The sequence below is a fragment of the Mandrillus leucophaeus genome, unplaced genomic scaffold, assembly GCF_000951045.1.
Source record: "Mandrillus leucophaeus isolate KB7577 unplaced genomic scaffold, Mleu.le_1.0 Scaffold655, whole genome shotgun sequence".
NCBI lineage: Eukaryota > Metazoa > Chordata > Mammalia > Primates > Cercopithecidae > Mandrillus > Mandrillus leucophaeus.
Window position 1 is genome coordinate 221,371 of NW_012107086.1, and position 26,058 is coordinate 247,428.

General features: G+C 38.0%; 1 protein-coding gene across 1 annotated transcript in view; it reads right to left on the reverse strand.

The window, feature by feature from the left end:
* Window positions 1-26,058, reverse strand: part of AHCTF1 (AT hook containing transcription factor 1) — a 119,161-nt gene that overhangs the window by 46,491 nt on the left and 46,612 nt on the right. The window contains exons 14-26 of the mRNA XM_012001227.1: window positions 25,448-25,537; window positions 22,183-22,323; window positions 21,358-21,462; window positions 20,373-20,466; window positions 18,494-18,617; window positions 18,277-18,333; window positions 17,306-17,452; window positions 15,610-15,797; window positions 6,965-7,109; window positions 6,757-6,888; window positions 5,700-5,850; window positions 1,518-1,668; window positions 1,120-1,227 (exon numbers count right to left, since the gene is read on the reverse strand). Coding sequence (XP_011856617.1) covers window positions 1,120-1,227; window positions 1,518-1,668; window positions 5,700-5,850; window positions 6,757-6,888; window positions 6,965-7,109; window positions 15,610-15,797; window positions 17,306-17,452; window positions 18,277-18,333; window positions 18,494-18,617; window positions 20,373-20,466; window positions 21,358-21,462; window positions 22,183-22,323; window positions 25,448-25,537 — 1,633 coding nt within the window. The remainder of the gene's footprint in view (window positions 1-1,119; window positions 1,228-1,517; window positions 1,669-5,699; window positions 5,851-6,756; window positions 6,889-6,964; window positions 7,110-15,609; window positions 15,798-17,305; window positions 17,453-18,276; window positions 18,334-18,493; window positions 18,618-20,372; window positions 20,467-21,357; window positions 21,463-22,182; window positions 22,324-25,447; window positions 25,538-26,058) is intronic.

The following is a 26,058-nucleotide window of genomic DNA, read 5'->3' on the forward strand; positions in this document are numbered from 1 at the left end:
AAAAAAAAAAAAAAAAAAAATATTGATTTATGTAACTTTTTACTTGTTAGAGCTAATATATTTTTTACTCTAATCCATATAAAGAATGCATCCTATATCACATAAAAATAACAATTTCATAAATTAGCACTTTAGCCTTACTATATGATGTACCCACGGATGTTATCTATTTTGCTGTATTTCATTGCAAGATATACTGTCTACCCAGTAATGCAAACTCAGTATGAAAAACACATAAGGTAAATATTCAAAACCCAATTGGCTCTCTTCCATCTGAGCTAATGCTGGCTTTAAAAAATTCTCATAACACTTCTTTAAGGACCTAAGGCCATTAAAAATCCTTTCAACCTTTAAAATATGTCTATTATTACACTCTATACTTTTGGCCTCAGTTCTTTCTATGATCTTACCTCAAGTATCTTTTTCTTAGTATCAAAAATTCAGATAATCTTGTAATGATTATCTATAATCATTATAAATACTTTAAACAATGTAATTTTATCCATGATAAAACAATAAAAAATTTGCAATGATCCTGGGCATATTAAGAATAATCAATACATTAAGATACATACTCTGTTCTCTGTGGTAGATAATTATGAACACTTTTCAACTAACCAATGCTCGTAAGTAAATACTTGCAATCACAATTTCATCTTGGATACAAAACTTCAAGTTAACTACTTTTGTAACACCACAGGTAAGATGTAAAAGTGCTGCATCTGAAGCAACACAAGACATTTTAGTAGGCAATGCTGAACAGAAGAAAGCTTCAGTGAGCTACCCAAGATTAATTTGTAACTAAGTATAAAAACAACCTTCATTTAGAGGTCTAGTAACAAGGAGGTAACAAGGAAAGTAAGTTAATAGTTTGCTCATGAGACAAACTTCACTCCTGTCCACTAAGCAGTCTGAAATTATTAAACAAATGTTTTAAGTACACTACCCTGATGTAAAATTTCCTAAAATTACTGCTGCCCAAAGTATAATAAAAAGCAAACATTAAAATATTCATTTAATAATTTAAGATAGTCTATAAAATGTTAAAGATAATTAAAAATTATAATTGTAATTACCAACTAACATTGTGTCTCTAAGAATGATTTAATAAATTCTTACCTAGAAATTTTTTGTGATGCTTTTGAAATTGGTGTTCCAAAAAACGCCTCAGGCAGCTCTGGAGCTGGGAGCGAATACACTATAGGAGATGGTTCTTCTATTTTTGAACTACAAAAATAAAGATTTAACTTCTAATGTTATCACAAGGAGCACTGGTAACAGGTGGATTAGATGGGAGAACAAAGGGTTTTCATTTTTTTTTACTTTGTACATTTCCGCATTGCTTACAAATAACAATGAACATTTCACTTTTAAAGGTTTTTAAAAATTCTTCTAAGAAACAGAGTTTATCTTTTTTACATACACTAACACTAATAAACTTAGGCAATGAGAGTGGATGCTGATGTCCAGTAAAGATTAACAAGCAGCATGACCATGAAACATGTAAAAAAACATACCTATTGTAAGGTGTGGTGCTACTTATAGGTTCTTTGCTTGCCCAGACTTCTCCAATTTTAGATAACACATTGTTGATGAAAACAGATCTTGTCAACACAGTTCCTGTTACAACTTGCTTTGGAACTGCTGATAATGGCTTGGGTCTAGAAACTGTAAAATGAAGAATGTTAGAATTAACTGCATCTCTAACAAACAGGATTTTAATAAAAGCATATGAAAGAATGATTACAAAAAACAACCACACATTACGTGGTAAGAGTAGCTAAAAATTATATATATAATTTTTGTTTTTTTAAGACCAGTCTTGCTGTCACTCAAGAGTGCAGTGGCATGATCTCGGCTCACTGCAACCTCTGCCTCCTGGGTTCAAGCGATTCTCTGGCCTCAGCTTCCCAAGTAGCTGGGATTACACGCATAGCCACCATGCCCGGCTAATTTTTTTTTTCTTTTTTTTTTTTTTGAGACGGAGTCTTGCTCTTGTTGCCCAGGATGGAGTGCAGTGGTGCGATCTCGGCTCATTGCAAGCTCTGTTTCCCGGGTTCACGCCATTCTCCTGCCTCAGCCACCCGAATAGCTGGGACTACAGGTGCCCGCTACCATGCCCAGCTAACTTTTTGTATTTTTTAGTAGAGACGGGGCTTCACCGTGTTAGTTAGGATGGTCTCAATCTCCTGACCTCATGATCCACCTGCCTCGGCCTCCCAAAGTGCTGGGATTACAGGCGTGAGCCAACGTGCCCAGCCATGTGTTTTGTTTTAAACAAATTGAAGGTCTGTGGCAACCCTGTGTCCAGCAAGTCTACTGGCACCATTTTTTCAACAGCATGTACTTACTCCACTGACTAGCTGTTCCCCCTTGTCTCTCCCTTTCCCCAAGGACCTCCCTTATTCCCTGAGACTGACAGTATCTAAAAATTAAGCCAACAAATAACCCTACAAAGACCTCAGGTGTTCATGTGAAAGGAAGAGTCGCATGTCTATGACTTTAAATCAAAAGCTAGACCTCTTATGCCAGTTAGCCAAGTTGTAAATGCAAAAAAGAACCTGAAGGAAATTAAAAGTGCTACTTCAGTGAACACATGAATGGGAAGTCAATGCCTGGCTTCAAAGGACAGGGTGACTCTGCAGTTAGGGGTTAATGTACTCGATGACTTTAAATTAAAAGCAATCACCATTCCAAAGATCTCAAGGCCCTTAAGAATGATGGGAAATCTACTATGCCTGCCTTCTATCCATGGAAAAAGCCTAGATGAAAACACATCTGTTGACAGCATGGTTTACCGAATATTTTAAGCCTACTGTTGAGAACTACTCAGAAAAAAAAAAGTCTTTTCAAATATTACTGCTCACTGATAATGCACCTGGTCAACCAGGAGCTCTGATGATGTACAGGGAGACGAATGCTGTTAGCAGGCATGAAAACACAACATCCATTCTGTAACCCTGGATCACAGAGTCATCTCGATTTTCAAGATATAATTTAGAAATACGTTTCATAAAGCTACAGTTGTCACAGAGTGATTCCTCTGAGAGATCTGAACAAAGTCCCTTGAAAACCTTCCGGAAAGGATTCACCATTCTAGATGCCATTCAGCACATTCATAATTCCTGGGAGGAGTCAAACTGTACAATAAGAGGAGTTTGGAAGAAGGTGATTCCATCTTTCATGAATAACTTTGAGGGCTTCAAGACTTCCGTGGAGAAAACAACCGCAGATATGGGGGAAAGAGCAAGAGAACTACAAAGAAGCAGAGCCTGGGCCAGGCATGATGGCTCACGCTTGTAATCCCAGCACTTTCGCAAGCCAAAGTGGGAGGATCACCTGAGGCCAGGAGTTTGAGAACAGCCTGGGCGACATAGTGAGGCCCTCACTACAAAAAATAACCAGGCATGGTGGCACGCACCTGTAGTCTAAGCCACTCGGAAAGCTGAGGCAGGAGGATCACTTGAGCTCCGGAGGTCAAGGCTACAATGCGCTATGATCATGCCACGGTACTAGAGTGTCTGTGACAGACTAAGACCTTGTCTCTTAAAAAAAACAAAAACAGACTAAAGATGTGATAAATTGCTGTAATCTCATGATAAAACATGAATAAATGAGGAATTGCTTCTTACAGATAGACAAACAAGTGGATTCTTGAGATGGAATCTACAGTGTTGAAATGATAAAGTGTAAACAGATGGAGGGTCTCCAGGGATTACGGGAATTTCACATTTAAAAGAGAAAAGTATAATACGTAAGCGGTATTTTAATTACTAGCTCCTCTAAAGAGGAATCTGGTAAAAATACCCTAAACTTTCTAGCTAAAAGAGGGTATAAAACCTAAAAAAAAAAAAAAAAAAAAGCCCAAGGCTATTTACTTTCTCAGGGACCAGGTGTCTTTCCCAGGACAGGAAAACGGTTGTGTATCAAATACCGCCTCCTCAGAACCCAAAATTCTTGAAAATGGCCGGATTCTGTCATATATAAATTCCCAATTTGGGTATTTTAACAAAGCCTTTTTATAAAAAGCTACAAGAGCCGGAATCAGACCCTTTTAAAGGAGATAAACAATACAACTGAGCCTTCAAAAAACTAAAAACAACTAACCAAGCAAACAAAAAGTGACTGCTGCTCCCACTGTAGCCTTGCTGAACTTGCTAAACCTTTTGACTTATCTGTACCATAAATGGCAGGAAATAGCTAGCTGGGGAACACTTTCCAAATGCTAGGACCACTAAAAAGGGTGGTGGCTCATTTTTCTAACCAACCTGACATGGTGGCCCTGAAACGGCCACCCAAAAAAATATATACCCCACTGCCAGGCTGCCTTGGATTCCTTCCCTTCGCCCTGTTTAACATTAACTTATCCCTACATCTTGAACCTCTCAATAAAATCTGTATCTTCCAAATTAAAAAAAATTCAACTATAGCTGCTCTTATTACAACAATACCAGCCATTACAACCTATCCTGAGATCTTGAAATATATTTAAATTTAGCATCTAAAAATGTTCACTCCTTTAACATCTCTAGACACGCATCCCTGATCAACATTAAAAAGTTACAAAAAAAACTGACCTCCATCTCTCAGCCCTCAAGAATGACGAGTGACATATCTCCAGCGAGAAAATTTGTAAACAGAGAGAGAGTTTCCCAGGATTACAGAAATTTAATCAACTATCAGCCTTTTTACAGCCTCCCGCTATTTAGCCGGTCTCTTCCTAAACCCTATGTAAAATATTAGTCACCTACTTTGTTAAAACCATCTCCTGACAGGCCAACAACTTATATTACAGATAAACCAGAATGAACTTTCTTTACCACCATACTAAAGTCTCCACCCCAGGAGGTGCTACAGCTTCCTTACCATGACAGAGACCTATATACTGACATAATAACTAAGTCTACACAACCGGGACCACTCCTTCACATACAACGACACAACCTCTCCCCTCTCCAGAAAACCCTCCTGTCACTCTCCCTCAGCTGGACACTGCTTTGGAGAATCCTCCCGGTGTGGTCCTCCTTACTTAGAAGCCAAATAATAAAAAGTCCGAATGACCAAAACCTGCCTTCTTACAGAGTAGTTTGTTACTCAACAGGCATTTAGAATATTACATAAACTTAAGATGACAGGGCAGAGGCAGGGTTTGAGAGGACTGACTCATTCTGAAAGTTCTATGGCTAAAATGCTATCAAACAGTATCACATGCTACCGAGAAACTCTAGTGAAAGGAAGAGTAAACTGACATGGCAAACTTCACTGTGTCGTCATAAGAAACTGTCACAGCCACCTCAACCTTCAGTAATCACCATGCTGATCAGTCAGCAGCCATCAACACTGAGACAAGATCCTCTATTGGCAAAAGGATTACACCTCACAGAAGGCTCAGATGATCGTTAGCATTTTTTAGCAATATTGCATTTCAAAATTAAGGTATGCACACTGGTTTTAAGAATAATGCTACCGCACACTTAAAAGTATAGTGTAAACATTATGCAACAGGAAACCAAAAATTCAGAAGACTAGCTTTATCGTGATAGTCACTTTATTGCAGTGATCTGGAACCAAACCAGCAATATCTCCAAGGCATGCCTGTGTTAGCGAAAGTATCTAAATTTAAGGTGGTTTCAGAAAAGTAATTATTCAGTATCGTTTTTGATCCAATAGATTATGATATTATTCAATGAAATTCTTACCTAATCGAAAAACTGATGATGTTGACAGATGATAAGGCTTAGCTCGTTCAACAGCTAATTTTCGATGGACTCTAGGAAGGATTTTTCCATACTGGTCTAATATAGAATTTCGAGCCAGTGATCTCTCCCGCAAACGAGGATCACGATCATTCTATTAAATATCAAAATTGATAAGAAATTTAACCTTCAAAATGTTAGGTGCTATTAATTCTGTATTTAAAATAAAATATATTTAATAAAATAAAATTCTACCATTTAAAATAAAACTACGAATATCCAAAAATATCTTCCTCCTACCTACATATCCATTTTTCCAAACCAAGAACTTCATCCACATATCTAATTGTTTTATCAATCCTTACCCATCAATAAATTCCAAATCTCTGCTACCAAGCCTTTAGTTCTTCACAACTAATAAAAACAATGGTTAGTAAGCATCTATATGTGTCAGGCAACATTTTACTTTACACACATCTCTGTGCATCCTCAAAACCACCTCACAAGGAGACGTTATCATTTTATAGTTGATAAAACTAAGACTGAGAGTGTGTCCCAAGCACACAGAGTGAATGAAGAATTAGTCTGACCCTCGAAGTCCAATGATCTTGTACTATATGACCCTTACTGCTGGCCTCTACGTCATCCTCTACCACACAATGATCTTTGTACTATGTAACTCCTACTGCTGGCCTCTATGTCTTCCTCTACCACACAATGATCTTTGTACTATGTAACTCCTACTGCTGGCCTCTATGTCTTCCTCTACCACACAATGATCTTTGTACTATGTAACTCCTACTGCTGGCCTCGACATCTTCCTCTTGTTTTCCCTAACTGAAATGGCATTATTGTAGGCAGACATCAGAACACAAATGGCATACATAAAAGAATCAGGTAGTAATACCGTGTTCCCAATTCTGTTACAGAGATAACTGAGGATTCAAAGTAATGCTAGGCACAGTGGTTACCAAACTGTAATCTCTTATATAACAAACCAAAAAAGTCTCCAGTTTTCCTTATTCTCTTATCCCCCATAATAAGACAACTTGAATCATACCATAACATTAATCTTCAGAGTTTGGTTCAGCTTCAAGGCAGGCACATAATTGGCACGCTGCAAATGGTGCACTAAAAGGAATTCATGATTCTGAACACTGGCACTGGACTGCAAAAAATTCACTAAACATTCCTAAAAAGAACAAAATAGACTGTCAACTACCAATTTACCTTGAATTTCTGACAAGTTTACACGGGTAAGTAATTACCTGCTCAGTGTCTGTAAACGGTAGCTTCAGTAAATCTTCCATTAAGCCCATTTCCTGACAGACTTCATACATGTGCTTTAGTAACTCCTCTATATTCAACCTATTGCAATGTTGCCGCAAAAAACTCCAGGCTTCAACCATGCATCTGAAAGCATATTTATCAAAGTTTAGTTTTAGAAAAATTTATTTAAATGTACAAAACAAGAAATCTAAACGTAGAATCTCAAAGATACTTTGTAAAGTATCTTTACAAATGATTTAAAAGTACTTTAAAAAATTTGTTGAATACTAAGTATTGCATAAAGAATCTTGCTAATAATGTCAGTAAAATGACATGTTTAAAGAATTTTGTGCTGCTTTTTAGACATAAAATAATAAAAATGCAAAGTACACAAAGCCTCAAAGAAGACAAAAAACTAATGTGGCCTGGATAGAGCTGAATGATTGGTGTGGTGTGACAGAGGAACGTCAGGCTTTTAAAGCAGTGACACTCAGTGACACTCAGTGAGAAGTATGGGAAAGACAGAGACCTACACGTGGAATCAAGCACACTGTGTTCATGGGGAAGGGAGAGCAGAGCTTAGCAGTAGATGTTTTTTGGTTGATTTGCAGCAAGATTAGATTGGAGAACTTGGGTTAAATTTGGCAGTCTCAGATACCATGCAGAGGTGCTGAGACATCCTTTGGTGGGCAATAAGATCATTTAAATGAAGGAGTGTTTCTTACACAGAAGTCTCCCAGAATCAGGTGGGAGGTTTTTTTATTATTATTTGTTTAAATGCCAGTGTTCAACTCATACCCCACCAACAGCATTGTCTTGAAGGTTCACTTGAGCATATCTATAAAAATTATAATTAGATATAGGTCAGGACCCAATGATCCCAATGCAAAGAATACAGTCTACAGAAACACCAGCAAAAATTGCATAAAGATTAAGTATAAGAATATATAGGGAGGGCCAGGCATAGTGGCTCATGCCTGTAATCCCAACACTTTGGGAGGCCAGGGCGGGCAGATCACTTGAGCCTAGGAGTTCAAGACCAGCCTGGGCAATGTGATGAGACCCTAACTACAAAAAATACAAAAATTGGCCCAGCGTGGTGGTGTGTGCCTGTCGTCCCAGCTATTCAGGAGGCTGAGGTGGGAGGATTGCTTGATCCTAGGAGGTCATGGCTGGAGTGAGCTATGATCATGCCACTGCACTCCAGCCTGGCAGACAGAGCAAGATTCTCTTTATGAAGAAAAAAAAAAAAAGAATATATGGTGAAACAATGAATTATGATGTAGCCCTATATGAGGAAAATATGTATTAACTTGGAAAATCATTAGTTTTTTAAAAAGCAAGTTAAAAACAGTATGAAAATGATAATTTTAAAAATTAACCAATAAAACTTCTGTTTACATACTTATTTAAATAGAAAAGAAAAAGTTCTGAAGACATACACTAAGAATGGTAGTGATCACTCTGGCAGTTAAAATTTTTGGAGAGGCTGACGACTTCCCAGGCAGAATAAAAATGGCAAGCCTGCAGCGCCCCAGACTGTCTGTGAACACAGTTACTCGGGGAAGCAAACGGTACCACTCTTGGCAGATCAGGGCCATCTGCTAATTTTGTTGTTCTGGGACTAGAATATTTTCACATATTCCACAGGGCTTATACAGGCCAACAGTCAAGAAGCACAATGTGTAGAGGTATTCCCCAAAAATTTACATCCGAAATTGCCTCGTACTTTTCTTACTAGACAGTGGAATCATTATAACTTGAGTGTAGAAGAGTGTTCATCTGTGTGTCCATGTGCACAGAAATATGGTCATTTTTCCCTAAACCAAAATCTAGAAACCTTAAAAGCAGAACATTTTTGAACAAAGAAAAACAGAGAATAAAATGAACATTTCATTATTAAATTTCACAACAAGGTTGATTTCTCTAATGTATACAAAGCGGCTATAAATCAGTAAGATAAATCCCAACAACACAGGAAAAAAAGCCAAAGACTTTAATGGGCAGGTCACAAAAGAAATAGCTCTTTTAAAAACAGATACTTTTATTATTATAGTGAGACCAAACATACTAAAACTACCATTTTTACCTATGAGATGAAGAGACAAAAAACACCTGGTACACTGTGTTGATAAAAGACATAGCACACGGTAATTGAGAGGAGGATTAAGTTGGCATAACCTTGATGGAGGACAATTTGCCCTACTTGTCAAAATTAAACTACCAAAATTACAAGGGCAAACATCCTTTCACCTTAGGATTTTATTCTATAAATTGGCACACATGCAGTATGTGTGGTAATTCATCATAGCATTGTTTAAAATGGCTAAAGGTTGAAACAATCTAAATGTTCATTACAGAGAACTATTAATAATTAGGGCAAGGTGTGGCAGCTCAAGACTGTAATCCCAGCACTTTGGGAGACCGAGATAGGTGGATTGATCACCTGAGGTCAGGAGTTCGAGACCAGCCTGGCCAACATGGCGAAACCCTGTCGCTACTAAAAATACAAACATTAGTCAGGCATGATGGCGCATGCCTGTAATCCCAGCTACTTGGGAGGCTGAGGCAGGAGAATCGGCTTGAACCCGGGAGGCGGAGGTTGCAGTGAGCCGAAACCAGCTCCACTACACTCCAGCCTGGGTGACAAGTGAGACTCTTTTCCCCCAACCCCGCCAAAAAAAAGGGAGAACTAATTTAAAAAATAAAGGTACAGCCATCCAAATAATGAACTACTATGCAACAGTTAAAAAGCAAATCCTTTATGTAATTATAAAATTAGCACCAAACTAAAGTGAAAAAAAGTATATTGCACAAGGGTGTACAGTCAGAAGGGTATACAGTGTGCTGTTTTTATTTGTTAAAAGGGTTTAGTGGGAGAGAACATATAGGCATTTGTTAACATTTGTTTAGAAGATCTTAGGAAGAATACACTAGAAGTTATTCACAGTACTGGGTACTAAGAGGAAACAGGCAGTTGGGAATTCACTATGTCATCGTTCTTACCTCTTAAAACACTGAAGCATGTAAATAGCTTATCATCAAAAATAAATAATATGTCTCTCCCCCAGCCCGTAGGCATTATGTATTTTTAAAATTTTCCACTTTAAGCCGGGCATGGTGGCTCACGCCTGTAATCTCAGCACTTTGGGAGGCCATGGCAGGCATATCATAAGGTCAGGAGTTCCGAGGCCAGCCTGACCAACATGGTGAAACCCCGTCTCTACTAAAAATACAAAAATTAGCCAGGCATGGTGGCAATGCCTGTAATCCCAGCTATTCAGGAGCCTGAGGCAGGAGAATCACTTGAATACAGGAGGTGGAGGTTACAGTGAGCCTAGATCGCGCCATTGCACTCCATCCAGCCTGGTGGACACAGCGAGACTCCAACTCAAAAAAAAAAATTTCCGGCCGGGCGCTGTGGCACACGCCTGTAATCCCAGCACTTTGGGAGGCCGAGGTGGGAGGATCACGAGGTCAGGAGATCGAGACCATCCTGGTCAACACGGTGAAACCCCGTCTCTACTAAAAATACAAAAAAATTAGCCGGGCGCGGTGGCGGGCGCCTGTAGTCCCAGCTACTCGGGAGGCTGAGGCAGGAGAATGGCGTGAACCCGGGAGGCGGAGCTTGCAGTGAGCCAAGATTGCGCCACTGCACTCCAGCCTGGGCGACAGACGGAGACTCCGTCTCAGGGGAAAAAAAAAAAAAAAAAAAAAAAAAAAAAAAAATTCCACTTTAAACTGTGATATCTACTCCCAGTTGCTCAGACATACTAGCAGGAATAAGAAACTTACTTTATGATTTACCAAATATTAATTTAATAATCGTATACAGAGTATTTTTAACAACAAATGACAAATGATTATGTTCTTTCCCAGTTTCCCCCATAGCAGGAAAACACTTTCAACTTCAAGAAATTCATTGCCAACACTTAGCAAACGTTTTAAAACAAAGTCTCCAAATCCTCACTATTCTCTTTCCTCCTACGGAAGACAATAATGATGCTAGGAAGAAGAGTAAGAAAATTAATTTATGAAAGGCTAGGCTAGCATGTTGGCAGTAAAAGACATAGAAGTCATTTTAATAAGGAATGCATGGGGGTTCTCAGCAATACAGCAAAGATAGACTGAAAACCCATCCTGTGGCAAACTCTCTAAAAGTGCTAGACCAAATATAAACATGCATTATAAAATGCACGGTGGAGACCACAATACAAAAAGACATTCAAGAGAGGTAAACAACCGAGCACTGATTTCTCGTGACTAGACTAAAGTAAAAAGACTGGGGAAAGACACATACAGGATATAAATAAAAAAGATTGTGTGTCTACATTAACAATTATTCATGATAAAGAAGGTTACCATATAATAATTTTAAAAGTCATTTTTAAAAAGAACAAACTAAAACTCTTATGTACCTAATATTCAAAATACAAAAAGCTGGCAATACTGTGAGGAGCCGAGACAACCGCCATTAGTGTCAGCAACTTCGCGTACTCAGTAACGCACAGAACAGACCAGGAAAAAAAATTATTAAGGACACAGAAAGATTAAAACTATGCAACGAACAAACTTGATCATGGGGACAAATATATTTAACATTTCACCTATTAAATGGAGAATACATTGAGTACTTATCAGTGGGTAAATCAAGTCTTACCAAAAAAATTTTTTTTAAATAGAAGCAGGGTTGGCTGGGCAAGGAGGTTCACACCTGTAATCCCAGCACTTTGAGAGGCTGAGGCAGGCGGATCACCTGAGGTCAGGAGTTGAAGACCAGCCTGACCAACATGGTGAAACCCTGTCTCTACTAAAAATACAAAAATTAGCTGGGCGTGGTGGCGGGCGCCTATAATCCCAGCTACTCGGGAGGCTGAGGCAGGAGAATCGCTTGAATCTGGGAGGCAGAGGTTGCAGTGAGCCGAGATCGTGTCACTGCACCCCAGCCTGGGCAATAGAGCAAGACTGTCTCAAAAAAAAAAAAAAAAAAAGGAGAAGAAGCAGGGTCTCCCTACGTTGCCCAGCCTGGTCCTGAACTCCTGGGCTCAACTGATCCTCCTACTTCAGCCTCCCAACGTGCCGGGATTACAAGCATGAGCCACTGTGCCTGGCCTTTATTATTATTACTTTTAAACAGAGCAAGTCTTAGCAAAATTTTACAGGTCAGGTACCACATGGATCACATTATATGATTACAATACAATTAGCCAACAACACAATTTTTAAAACTCATTATTTGTAAATTAAAACTTCTAAATCATAGGGAAAATAAATAACCATAATGAAAATTTAAAAATATTTAGAACAGAATCATCTATTAAAATGGTGGGATGCTGCTAAGGTGCTATGTAGGACATTCGATTTATATTTTTGTATTACCAAAAAAAAAAAAAAAAAGCTGAAAATGAAACAATCACCCAACCTGAGTTAAAAGTACAGCAAAATAAACCCACATAACATAGAAAGAAGAAAAATTATGCCTATACAAAAGGATTTTTCAGCTTTCTTGTACATTTATAATCCTAAGACTGAATAATCAGTGTTAGTAGCTGAATTATCTATAGTCTTTATCAGTCTGTCACTGTACAGTGCATCATGGTTAATTTGCACGTAAAACAGCCACGCCACAGTTGTGATGGTATGTCCGTACACACAGCTCATAAAACTGAAAAGCTACTAGCATGAAGTTTTAGAGAAATGCAAAGATGCTCTTAATGAGGAAACTCAGAATCAGAGAGGATAACTAAACTGCTTTTGATTCTATTTCAGAAAGTGGCATAGTTTAGATTTAAATCCAAACCTATTTGAGTCCAAAGATTTTGCTCCTAACATCTTTGCTACAATAAGTGGCTGTTTCAATAACATTATTTGTAAGGGTGCAAATTAATAAACAACATCACTAACATAAATAAATAGTTCAAAACAGGGCAAAACCTCCTCAGGTCAGAAGTGAGGGTGTACCGTCAGGACGGTGAGTGTGGGGAGAGTGTTAGTGTTTGATGGTTTAAATATTAAAACTTTTTCAGCCATTTCAACTGTCTTTATGCAATCAAATCATTTGAGTGTTAGACCATGATGCAGCCTAACTTCTCTGACTTTTAGTTCAAATTTCCCAAACGTAACCTCTATCCATGGTTCAAGGACATACTGATTAAACACTGCTGGACTAGAGTTGTAGGTACTTGAACAAATTAGGTGATTATGTATGACCGCGGGAGATACTCAGAAACTTTGTTTTCTTGAATAAGTCCTTGTAAATCAGCTTGTTTTCTTGTTATTTGCTTCTCTCTGATAAAAGTGAAGTGTAAAGTATGCTGTTATATAATCTCCTGAGCAATAAACACGGTTGCCTTTTGCAAAATTATCAGTTCAAACATTTAAGCAGCTTTCTCCTAAGGTGCTTCAATAAAAACTATCACCTGCACTTTCAACAGCGTTCTCTGACTTTTTAGCAACACTCACGTCATTCTCTATTTACAGGACTAGTAATTATTTTTAAACATTTCTTAAATCTGAATACAAGCTATCTCACAAATAGAATTTTGAGTGGTTGTTTTTATTTCTGTATTTAATGTATAGGAGCCTTAATGCGCTAGTTTTCTGGGGAATCGATAACTGAGACTTTTTCCAACTTAAGAGAAATAAGGTTTAGAAATTAAACTATTTATGCCAGGCGCGGTGGCTCAAGCCTGTAATCCCAGCACTTCGGGAGGCCGAGACGGGCGGATCACGAGGTCAGGAGATCGAGACCATCCTGGCTAACACGGTGAAACCCCGTCTCTACTAAAAAATACAAAAAATTAGCCGGGCGCGGTGGCAGGCGCCTGTAGTCCCAGTTACTTGGGAGGTTGAGGCAGGAGAATGGCGTGAACCCGGGAGGCGGAGCTTGCAGTGAGCTGAGATCTGGCCACTGCACTCCAGCCTGGGCGACAGAGTGAGACTCCGTCTCAAAAAAAAAAAAAAAAAAAAAAGAAATTAAACTATTTATTAGTGTTTGTTTACTATATGGCAAAGGTAAAGGAAATGAGAACCCAGCAAATCAGAGAAACATGCTCTGGATGAATTAAAGAAGGACACTTGGAATCAAAAGAAGGAAAAAAATCAGCAAACTTCCAAAAATGTTTCTTCCAAAGTTCCAACACCTGCCCTTCTGATGTAAGTATTAGTGATAAGTATCAACACTTTAACATCACTAAAGAGTGAGAGGTATATGCAAATGAAAAAAATTTATATGCTGGTTTCCAACCCAGTACTATAATGCTTAACCCATTTATTCAAGTTATCACATTTAGCTTCTTTAAATTATTGTTCTTACAGTAAATCTTCTTGAAACTACAATTTTGATCTCAGAAAAAATTTCAGTATTGATTCTAGATTTATTAAGCTATCTAAACATTTTTGCTAAGCCAGATTATTTCAACAAGTACTTGCTAATTCATTACTGTTAAGGTTCTATGTCTAATCAATCTATTATTAAACTTCAAAACTTTTCTTCTGCCTGAAATTTGTAGATCTTACCCTCTTATCCTTAGAAGTACATGCTATTTAACCAAAGAGAACCAAGAAAATGTAACTTTCAGAGTGCTGACGCAGAATTGATAATTGGTTCATATATAACACAGTGAGGTAAAGTAATTTCTAAAAATATAAAAACGATCAATAGGGTTGAATAAAACCAATAAAAGTGGTATAAAGTAAGCCTAGTAAGGAATTTCAGCTCCAAGCAATGTCTCCAGCTTAGTTCATAAGAAAACCCAATAACCACACCACTGTACTTCCAATCATGCCATTTAGCTTTCTCACAGTTACTCCGTAGGTGAGACTGTAATAATCATTATTATGTAAATGGCAAATACACTGATTAGAGAACATTAAAATCTGCAAAAAGAAGAAACAAAGATATCACTTGCTCAAATCTGGTTGAAGTATTAAGACGTGAAATCAGACACTTCCTTAAAATTAAGATTTTCTTTCTATGAGGATGCAATAGGGCAAATGCAATGACAAAATTCAAATACAAAGAATTCCAATACTCAAACAACCAATATTAACAAAAATATCAGCGTACCATTACTGAATACAAATTCTCAATCTGCAACTCTGTATCACTTCATTCTTCCTCTCTATTCCTGACTCCTTTTCAGCATACTAAACCCTCAGCTGTCCAGGCAGGACAACTGTCAATGTTGTCAATTAGCAACAAATATAACTGTAAATCTCAATTTGGCACCCCTTCCTTTTATTCAAGGTACTTATCTTATTCTAGATAAAAGGTGTTGTATGTTTTCCTTAACACTGAAAGACCAATAAGTAATGCAACAAAGTAAAATATTATACAGTTGTCCCTCAGTATCCGTGGGGGGACTGGTTCCAGGATCCCCAAGGATACCAAAATCTACCCATACTCAAGTTTCAAAGTTGGTCCTGCAGAGCCCATGTATATGAAAAGTTGACCTTCCACATATGCAGGTTTTACATCCCATGAATACTGTATTTTCAATCTGCATCGATGCAGAACCCACTAATACAAAGGACTGACTTTACTGACTTAAGGGCCAACTGCGTATTGCCATTATCTATTTCATCAATTCCATTTTATTAACAGATATGATAAGGAGTTTATACTTTCAAAAGATGTACTTACCTATTAAAAAGCAAAACAGTGAGGTGAAGGATAACATCGCTACCACTGGACACTGTCGGCTTCATTGTCTGAATATATCTGAGGGCTTGTCTATGCTCGCCTTGACTCATGAATGCCTGAATAATCTTTGAATGTTGCCATGACAAAGGTTTCGCAGTAGCTGGATGAAACAAAAGATCCAAACCACTCTGGAAATAACATGAAAAGTGTTAAATATAAACATAATCCTATACATTTAGACAAAGCAGCTAAACCTAACACTAAAAAACCACAAAAATCAAGGTAAGACCATTCAAATATAAGCTGAAAAAATCTACTTTAATCTGTGGTATACAGAGTTGCCTCTCAGTATCTACAGGATCCATATCTGTAGACTGAACTAAGTGCAGACAGAAAACATTTGCAAAAATAAGGCTGGGCGCAGTGGCTCATGCCTGCAATCTCCACACTTCGGGAGGGAGGCTGAGACAAGCGGACTGCTTCAGCTCAGGAGTTCAAAACCAGCCTGGGCAACATGGCAAAACTCAGTCTCTAAAACAAACAAAAGTAAGTTTAAAAAAAAATTAAAAAGTGCAGTGGCGCATGCTTATACTCCCAGCACTGTGGGAGGCTGAGGTGGGCAGATCAGCTGAGGTCAGGAGTTCAAGACCAGCCTGGTCAACATGGTGAAACCTCATCTCTACTAAAAATGTAAAAATTAGCCAAGCCGGGTGGTGTGTACCTGTATTCACAGCTACTTGGGAGGCTGAGGCAGGAGAATCGCTTGAACCCGGGAGGCACAGGCTGCAGTGAGCCAAGATCACGCCACTGCACTTCAGCCTGGGTGACAGAGCGAGACTCTATCTCAAAATAAATAAATAAGCATAAAAAATAACAGTATAATGATAAAACATAATACAAATAAAAACAATACAGAATAAACTATTCACACAGCATTTACATTGTATTAGATATTATAAGTGATCTAGAGATGATTTAAAATACCCAATGAAATGTAAATACCACGTAAATAACTGTTATAGTGCAATGTCCAGGAAATAGTGACAAGAAAAATGTCTGTACATATTCAGCACAGACCCAGTTTTTTCCCGAGTACTTCTGATCTGTGGCTTGAAGCCACGGATGTGGAATCCATGGACACAGAGGGCCGATGGTATACAAGAGGATGTGCATAGGGTATATGCAAATACTATGCCATTTTATATAAGAGACACGAGCCTCTGTGAATTTTGGTATGTTTCTGGATCCTGAAACCAATTCCGCCCAGATACTGAGTGATAACTGTATTTTAAAGAATAAAAGCCTTATCAAAAACCTGACACCTCTGAGACTGTATCACACTAATTTATAAGATCGTCCCATCACCAATTTCATACATCAAGGCCAAATCTTGCCTTCCATGGTTCCCCCAAGACCCCAAACATATCTCTAATATAACAATCACTGTATCTGCACTATCATAATTACTTAGTAGTGTCCTTCTTTAAACGGTAAGAAATCTTGGGTTCTGAACTGTTATATTTATATTCTTGCCTTCTAAAATAGTGCTTGGTAAAGGTACTGATTAAACTGAGTCCTTCCTCAACTATTTTTAGAAGTAGACTGTATCATATCTTTTAATATCAATTTAAATTATGTGTATTTTCTAAAATTCTAGTAATTCATGGAAGTTTAAGCTGTAAGTGAATAGACTTACCTCAAAGTCATTATGATCTATCAACCAAAGACCCTGAATAAGTTTAACTTGGCCCCAAGAAATGGCAAATACAGTTGGGAAAGATTCAATGGGAGTGTCCGTTTTGTTGGGAAAGGAATACATAATATCAAGTAACAAATAAATGGTCTTTGAAAAAGCAGATTAAGGACAATAAAATACAACAACAAAAACCTCCTACATATATATTTACAATACGTAGCAACAAAATGTAGCATTAAAAGAGACTTGAAAGGCCCGTTTTTAGTGTTGTAAAAGCCGTCATGGAGAGTCAGCAATGAGAGAATAGTTTTAGTAAATGTAGGTAAAACTGGTCCCACACCAACTCCATTCATTCTCAGTATTTTATTACCAGCACCACAAAGGAGATAAAGTGAATTTTTATGAAGTCAGTAGCTCAGTAAATAAGAAACAAAGATATATGCAAATTTCTAGTGATCTAGCAAAAGATGGCAGCTTTATCAGACATCATCTAGCTTATAAATTATAAATGGAATTACACATTTTTAGACTAAGTAATTAACATTAGCACAAAAATATTATGACAAAGACTACAGGACTCAAATAACACCTAAGGTAATATCACACTAACTTATAATGTATTCATTTCCAGCACAGAGGTTAATGCCACTGAGAGAGACCACTTGGTAGTAGTATTTTAGAGCAACTGTTGTTAACTTTGAGTGTCTTGGACACATTTAAGTATCTGATAAAAGCCCAAGTACCCTATACCTAGAAAAACAAATATAAAACAACATTGTGCATAAAGTTTTAGGTTAATCATAGGCCATCTGAGCCCAAACAACAGATCCTGGCTTAACACCTCCTTAAAAAAACAAAACCAAAATTCAACCTTGCAATTGAGATCACATTAGATATGTCAGGTTTCTACTACTCTTGAAATTTTATAATTTTAATAATACATAAACACTGGATAAAACTTAAAAGGATACGATAGAATGTTTGGCTGCTTCAGTAACGCCGTCTAATAGGTACATATCAAGTACTGCCTATAAAACAAAGAGATAAAACCTTCAGTGGATCTTATAAGGTCATTCATTCATTCATGCTTCTTGTTTTCCCAAGTCTGTGCCAGACACGTAGCTAAGCATGTCTCCTCCCTCCCCAGCTTTGTAGACTCTAAGTGATAGCATATTACTGCAAACCTACATGTAGACTAGCAGGAGGATATTTTCCTGTGCCTCCTTCATCTCGTTTCCACAACTTCTCAATTCGCTCTCCTAACTGAGAAACCAGTCCATCAATCATCAAGCAATCGGGGTTCCACTTCCCTCTGCAATCAGGGAAAAGTTAAGACTTATTTAATATCACTGTTAATCAATATCAAAGCAACCAGCATCAAAATAATAAAAGTAACAATCCCAACTATCAAAGACAGAAGAGTCTGGGCATGATGGCTTATGCCTGTAATCCCAGTGATTTGGGAGGCCAAAGCAGGAGGATCACTCGAGGTCAGGAGTTTGAGACCAGCGTGGGTTACAAAGCAAGACCCCATTTCTAAAGAAAGTACAAAAACTAGCTGGGCATGGTGGTGTGCACCTGTAGTCCTAGCTACTCAGGAGGATCGTTTGAGCCCAGGAGTTTAAAGTGAGCTAAACACATGCCACTGCACTGCAGGCTGGGCAACAGAGACCCTGTCTCTAAAAACAGAGACAGAGAAGAGAATTGGGAATTGGACCCTAGTTAGCATGATGAGAACTACAGACATCAAGGAGAGTTAGTTGGATAAGCCCTTAAGTTGCCTCCAGTTCAGTCATCAGCAAGCCAGTCAGTCAAGGTGAGGTCCCCAGGTGGTCCATTTAGCCAGGGACCATTCTATTTTTCACCATATTAAGCAAACTACCATAGAGTATAAAGCCCAGCATAGTGAAAATACTGAAGTTCAAAGACAGAAAGTTAAAGTTTCTGTTTCATCACTTGGGTTAGTCTTTTATCCTCAGTGATTCCTTTACTCAAATATCTATTACTGAGCGCCTATGATGTGACATGCAAATATTGTCCGTTTCCTTTTCTTTTCTCTTCTTTTTTTCCCTTATTTCCTTTTCTAATTGTGAGTAGTGGCAGCACTTACTACTCTTTGAGATTGTCCAACGAGTCAGGCACTGCACTAGATGCCATGCACACATTATTTTATTTAGCTTTATACTGACTTCATAACTTATATAACAAATAGGATTAGAAAGCATAACAAAGCGCCAAGGATATACACTTAGGAAATAACAGATCTAGAATTGTAAAATATCCTCTTCAATCTTCCAAGCTAATGCTCACTCTCCTAAATTGGTCATTCTAAAGCACTGGTTCCCACAATTGCATCAGAATTCCAGCTGGCACAGGTATTTTTTTTTTTTGAGACGGAGTCTCGCTCTGTCGCCCAGGCTGGAGTGCAGTGGTCGGATCTCAGGTCACTGCAAGCTCCGCCTCCTGGGTTTACGCCATTCTCCTGCCTCAGCCTCCCGAGTAGCTGGGACTACAGGCACCCACCACCTCGCCCGGCTAGTTTTTTGTATATTTTTTTACTAGAGATGGGGTTTCACCGGGTTAGCCAGGATGGTCTCGATCTCCTGCCCTCGTGATCCGCCCATCTCAGCCTCCCAAAGTGCTGGGATGACAGGCTTGAGCCACTGCGCCCGGCGTAGCTGGCACAGATTTTAAAGTACTGATTCCCAGGTGATTCGGGTGTAAGAAACCTGGAATCAACGTTTGTGAATCATTGCTCTAATGTTACATGCTTTGTAATTTTGTCATTGCAACTTGAGGAAGACGACTATTTCCAGAAGTGCGGTCAAGACCTCTCAACACCACTCTTTCTTTGTCTATTACCTTTGCTTCTTTATTTCAAAGGAACTAAGTAGGCTATTCGTGTACTCTTTTTTAAAAAAGAGAGAAATAAAATAGTAATGGTAATAGCAAATTCTGCTACTTTACTGAGAATTCTACCCATTCAATCGCTTTGTAACACGACGAACACTGCTCTGAGAAGCTTGACTTCTTACAGACGTAATTTCTAAAACTGCTTTACCAGTACCTTGATAAACGCTCCAACTTCTGTCGACGACTGGTGTAGTAGTTCTGAATTACAGGGTAGTTGTAGCATAACCTTGACAACTGCACAGAATCATCTAGATTTTTAAGAGTTGGAAAAAAAGCTGGTAATATTTCCAAAATATCTCAACAATACATATTAATATTTTACTGTAATTTAATATTTACAGCAACCCCTGGTTAACCCACAGGGTGGTTATATTTAAGTAATAAAAGATTACTACATATCTTTTTATTTACAGATGCGCAAGTGAGAAAATGATCTGTCGTGAAAGTCTAACAACATGGATGGTGGCTTAAAACCCTGGAAACTGTTCTAAATAACTTTACTCCTTAGGCACAAATAATAATTTGAAAGCAAGACATGTTCACTACAAATCAAAATTTAAGAGGATTATGAAAAAATAAGATCAACAATTATGTACAGTGGCAGAGGCACTTCTAAATAAAATCTAACGGCTTCCTGGAAATGCAAGAAAGCGAAGGTTTTACAAGTTATATTCTAAACAAATATAGCACACGTCAAATACCAAGAATTCTCTAATTCTTGGTACTGGCATAAATTACTAGATAAAAGGGGTTATTTAATTGAAGAAATATTAGTAACCATATTAAAAGGACCATTATCAGGAAACGGGAAAACTGAGTTATAGAAACTATAGTTCTATGGATCTAAATAACAGCTAGTAATACTGCTGAACTCATTTTCAGGAGCTATGTTTTCTCAAATTTGTTTTCCTTCTAAACGTTATTCAATCCAATAAACATGTATGAGCACTGTGTGGCAGGCACAGGATGAAGATACAAAGTAAGGAAAAATGTAAGAAAAGAAGGTAAGCATAAATTAAATTAAGGAGAAAATTAAGTGAAGTGGAAGAAAAGAAACCCAAAGCATTAGAATACAATAACAAAATTATAAAGATTCAGAATGTTTTAATTAATACTTATAGAGTAAGCAAATATTTTACCTATGCCTTCTGGTAAAAGCCCAGAATGAGAGAACCAAAGAACCACTTGTGCATATTGACAGATGAGGTGGGAAACCACAAACTTATTGCTTAAGTCTATCAGTCCTGTAAAGAAGAGTTAACATCAGTTGTTTACTCACAAAAAAAATCAAGATGCTCCACAGTTTTCAAACTTAATCACTCGGTAATTTACATATATATGTAAATATATATTTTACATACATGTATTTGTTCAAGATATACGTATCTCTCTTGAACTAATTCACCTTTGTATCTAGTTTACTTTGGTCCAAAATGATGTCAAGCAAATCTCCAAAACGCTAAAATAAGTAAGTCACTCCCTAAAATAGACATTTTAGGTAAATACACTTCCACCTCAGCTACACTTTCATTTAGCTAATTCTAGAACTCAAATTTACACATTACAAACTAGTATAGTATCACTAAGATAGATTGTTCAAAACAGGCCTGTAAATGAAATTGACTTGTTTTGGTTTTGAAATTGCAAAACAGAAAAAAATTATAATGACTTCTTTGAATAAAAAACATACATATGACTTAATTTGAAACTTTACTGCAAATACACTAACCTTAATAATCATTAACTTTAGAATTTCCCAAGCTTATTTAAGCATGGGCTTATGGCATGGCATGTCTAACAACATTCTGTAGCTTTTCACTGAAACAAAGAAACAAACAAAAACCCTAGCACGGAGAAATAATGTTCTCTTTACATAATGATCCATCTAAGACATGAGAAATGTATTCGTTTCTCTAAAAAGTAAAATTTAATAAAACAATCAATTGATAAAACAAAGAGGATACCTCTCTCAGTGATCTCTCGGGCTTCTGATGCAAAACAGCTCAAGACTATATTAAGATTGCTAAGAAGCAAATAACATTGCTGGATAGACTGTATAGTTTGTGGATCCATGAAATGACACGAACCATCAAATAATGGCACACCTGTCAAGAATAAAATACAAGATAAGTTTCCATACAGTAAATCTAAATAAATTAGAATCACAATGCAAAATTTCTCAAACTGCTATCACTCAAAAGAATCATTCTATTCATTATGAGATTTATAAAGACAAGCTAGACATGGCAAAACTTCCAAGGAACCTAAAAAGTGCTTTCAATATAAAACTAGCAAAAGCCAAGAGTGAGAATATGAACTCAAATCATCTAGATCTAGAGCTTATCCTCACAACCAGTACACATCAAAAGACAGGGATTTACTTTAATGACCCATTTAGTTACATTAATATTTAATGTGTTATTGGTCTAGAAAACAACTGTCTTCATTCTAAAATCCTTCTTTAAATCACATCAAATTCTAATTTGCTTTTTTTTTTTTTTTTTTTTTTTTTTTTTTTTTTTTTGAGACAGCGTCTCTCGCTCTGTCACCCAGGCTGGAGTACAGTGGTGCAATCTCAATCTCGGCTCACTGCAACCTCTCTCTCCCAGGTTCAAGCAATTCTCCTGCCTCAGGCTCCTGGGTAGCTGGGATTACAGGCATGTGCTACCACACCCGGCTAATTTTTGTATTTTTAGTAGAGACGAGGTTTCACCATGTTGGCCAGGCTGGCCTCGAACTCTTGAATTCAGGACCTCAGGTGATCCACCCGCCTCGGTCTCCCAAAGTCCTGAGATTACAGGCATGAGCCACTGTGCCCGACCTAATTTGCTTTACTTCTAATACTTTTTTTGAGATAGGGTCTTACTCTGTCACCTAGGTGGGAGTGCAATGGTACTATTATCACAGCTCACTGCACTCTCAAACTCCTGGGCTCAAGTGTTCCTCCAGGCTCAGTCTCCCAAGGAGCTGGGACTACAGGCATGTGCCACCATGCCCAGCTAATTAAAAAAAGAATTTTTTTTTTTTTGGCAGAGACGGGAGTCTTACTATATTGCTCAGGCTGGTCTTGAACTCCTGGCCTCAAGCAACCCTCTCATCTTAGCCTCCTAAAGTGCTGGGATTACAGGCCTGAGCCACCACACCTAATCTCTAATACATTTAAAACACTTACTATGCTTTGTATTTTAATTATTCTTAGAGGTTTTTATTTTTTAAAAAACCCAACCTACCAGTAATAAAGCTCAAAGCAGCAACAGCTGAACTACCACGTTAAACTCCCAAACACTGCACTATCCTCAAAGAATCAAAGCAGTCATACGATTTATGAATTGAGTTTCTTTTTACAAAACATGAGGTCTAACAAACATTTTTCTCTTTTAAAAAAAAGACATTTTTACTCTGATCCTAAACACCTGATAGTGTTCTTCCAGACCTCAATCACACTGATTACTGAAATACTTAAATTAATTCATGACAACAGTTTCATAAGTATAGCCTAAACACACTAGAAAGCTCCATGTCTTCCTAACAAACTTGATTGGTATAAAAATTCTCTACTAAGAATAACTTACATTGTGAAAAGCTATCTATAGTCAAATCATTTCAAAAGTCCATCTGTTTACTCATCATGACACAAGAGAAATGACTAAAACATTTACCTCTAAATAAACTTAAATTTTACTTGCACTTACAGTGCAGCTGTATCTCTAACTACTAGTACTTTCAGCCTTGTATTTGCCCTAACTGGACATGATAGGTTTTTAATAGTCATGACATACCCCAAGACTCAATCAAAATGAACAAGAGACTAACAAAACTGTCAAGAAGGAAAATGATTTGCCACCATAATAATGACATCTGTCCATGGAGGACAACGGTGATGTACTTTTACCCTGCCACTCAGCTTCATCATTTCTATCAATATGTTAAATAGAAGGTAAGTACAGAAACTTCTGAGCATTACCTAGCACATTCCCCTTACTCCATCACCAGTATATTTAGTAAATTAAACTCCTAAGACCAAAAAGACAAGTTATAATCCTAAAACCTGCTACTGTAGGCATATCAGCATGTTGCCAGTTTAATGACCTGCTGCAAAATCTTGATCAAAAATTACTTTTGGCTGGATGTAATGGCTCACGCCTTGTAATACCAATGCTTTGGAAGGCCCAGGCAGGAGAATCGCTTGAGGCCAGGAGTTCAAGACCGGCCTCGGCAATATAGTGAGACCATGTCTCTACAAAAAATACAATAATTAGCTGGGTGAGGCAGCATGTGCCTGTGGTCCAAGCTACTCAGGAGGCTGAGGCAGGAGGACGACTTGGGCTCAAAAAGTCAAGACTGCAGTGAGCCATGAACTCACCACTATACTACTGCCTGGGCAACAAGTGAGACCATGTCTCAAAAAAAAAAAAAAATTACTTTTATCACTTTAATGTAAAAAGAAATAATTTTCTTTTGGGACATCTTCAAATTTTAAGAGTTTACAACTTTACAACTTCAGGCTGGGCGCAGTGGCTCACGCCTATAATCCCAGCACTTTGGGAGGCCGAGACGGGCGGGTCATGAGGTCAAGAAATCAAGACCGGCCGGGCGCGGTGGCTCAAGCCTGTAATCCTAGCACTTTGGGAGGTCGAGACGGGTGGATCACGAGGTCAGGAGATCGAGACCATCCTGGCTAACACGGTGAAACCCCATCTCTACTAAGAAATACAAAAAACTAGCCGGGCGAGGTGGCGGGCGCCTGTAGTCCCAGCTACTCGGGAGGCTGAGGCCGGAGAATGGCGTGAACCCGGGAGGCGGAGCTTGCAGTGAGCTGAGATCCGGCCACTGCACTCTAGCCTGGGCTACAGAGCGAGACTCCGTCTCAAAAAAAAGAAAAAAAAAAAAAAAAAAAAATCAAGACCATCCTGGCTAACATGGTGAAACCCCGTCTCTACTAAAAATTACAAAAAAATTATCAGGCGTGGTGGCGGGTGCCTGTAGTCCCCAGCTACTCGGGAGGCTGAGGCAGGAGAATGACGTGAACCTGGGAGGCAGAGCTTGCAGTGAGCCGAGATCATGCTGCTGCACTCCAGCCTGGGCGACAGAGCGAGACTCCGTCTCAAACAACAACCAAAAAAAGAGTTTACAACTTCAAAATGATTAAAAATTATGTACTTAAGACATAAACCAAGGTTAGTATTTTAATATCAAATTCTGTCCCACATCTAGACTTCTAATACTTACATAGTCTGTCAAATTCCTCTTTTGTGAGAATCACTTTATTCCACGTCCATTCCAGAACAAAGCGCAAATTAGTAGCAGAATTTGGTTGTTCTTATTTGTAAATACAAAAGGGAAAAAATAAAGATTATTAATTACACACAGAATTCTAAATTGCTGGTGGGAAAACACGGCAGACAGCACCCTAACCGAGTGAACACCAACACTGAACGGAGGCAGAATGGACCTTTCAGCGCATCACACCACGGAGCACATCACGTCGGGTAGCACTGCCACCGAAAATTAAAACCTGTCACTTAGTCATGAGGAGAGATGGCAGGCACAAACTTAAATGCAGACTATAAAATAAGGCCTAATTTCTTTTTTTAAAAAAAAAAAAAGTCAATTTTTTGAAAGACAAAGTGACAAAATGTACAAGATTAAGGGAAATTATAAAAACAACTACAAAGTATTCCAGATCTCTTTCCAAAAAACTAAATACAAAGCATGATTCTGAACTCTCTCTCCCCTCTAAATTGAAATAAAGGACATTACTGGGATTTCAATAAGGTCTCTAGATTTGATAAAAGTCTTAATTTTCTTGATTTTTTAATGATCACAAAGTGGTTCTGTAA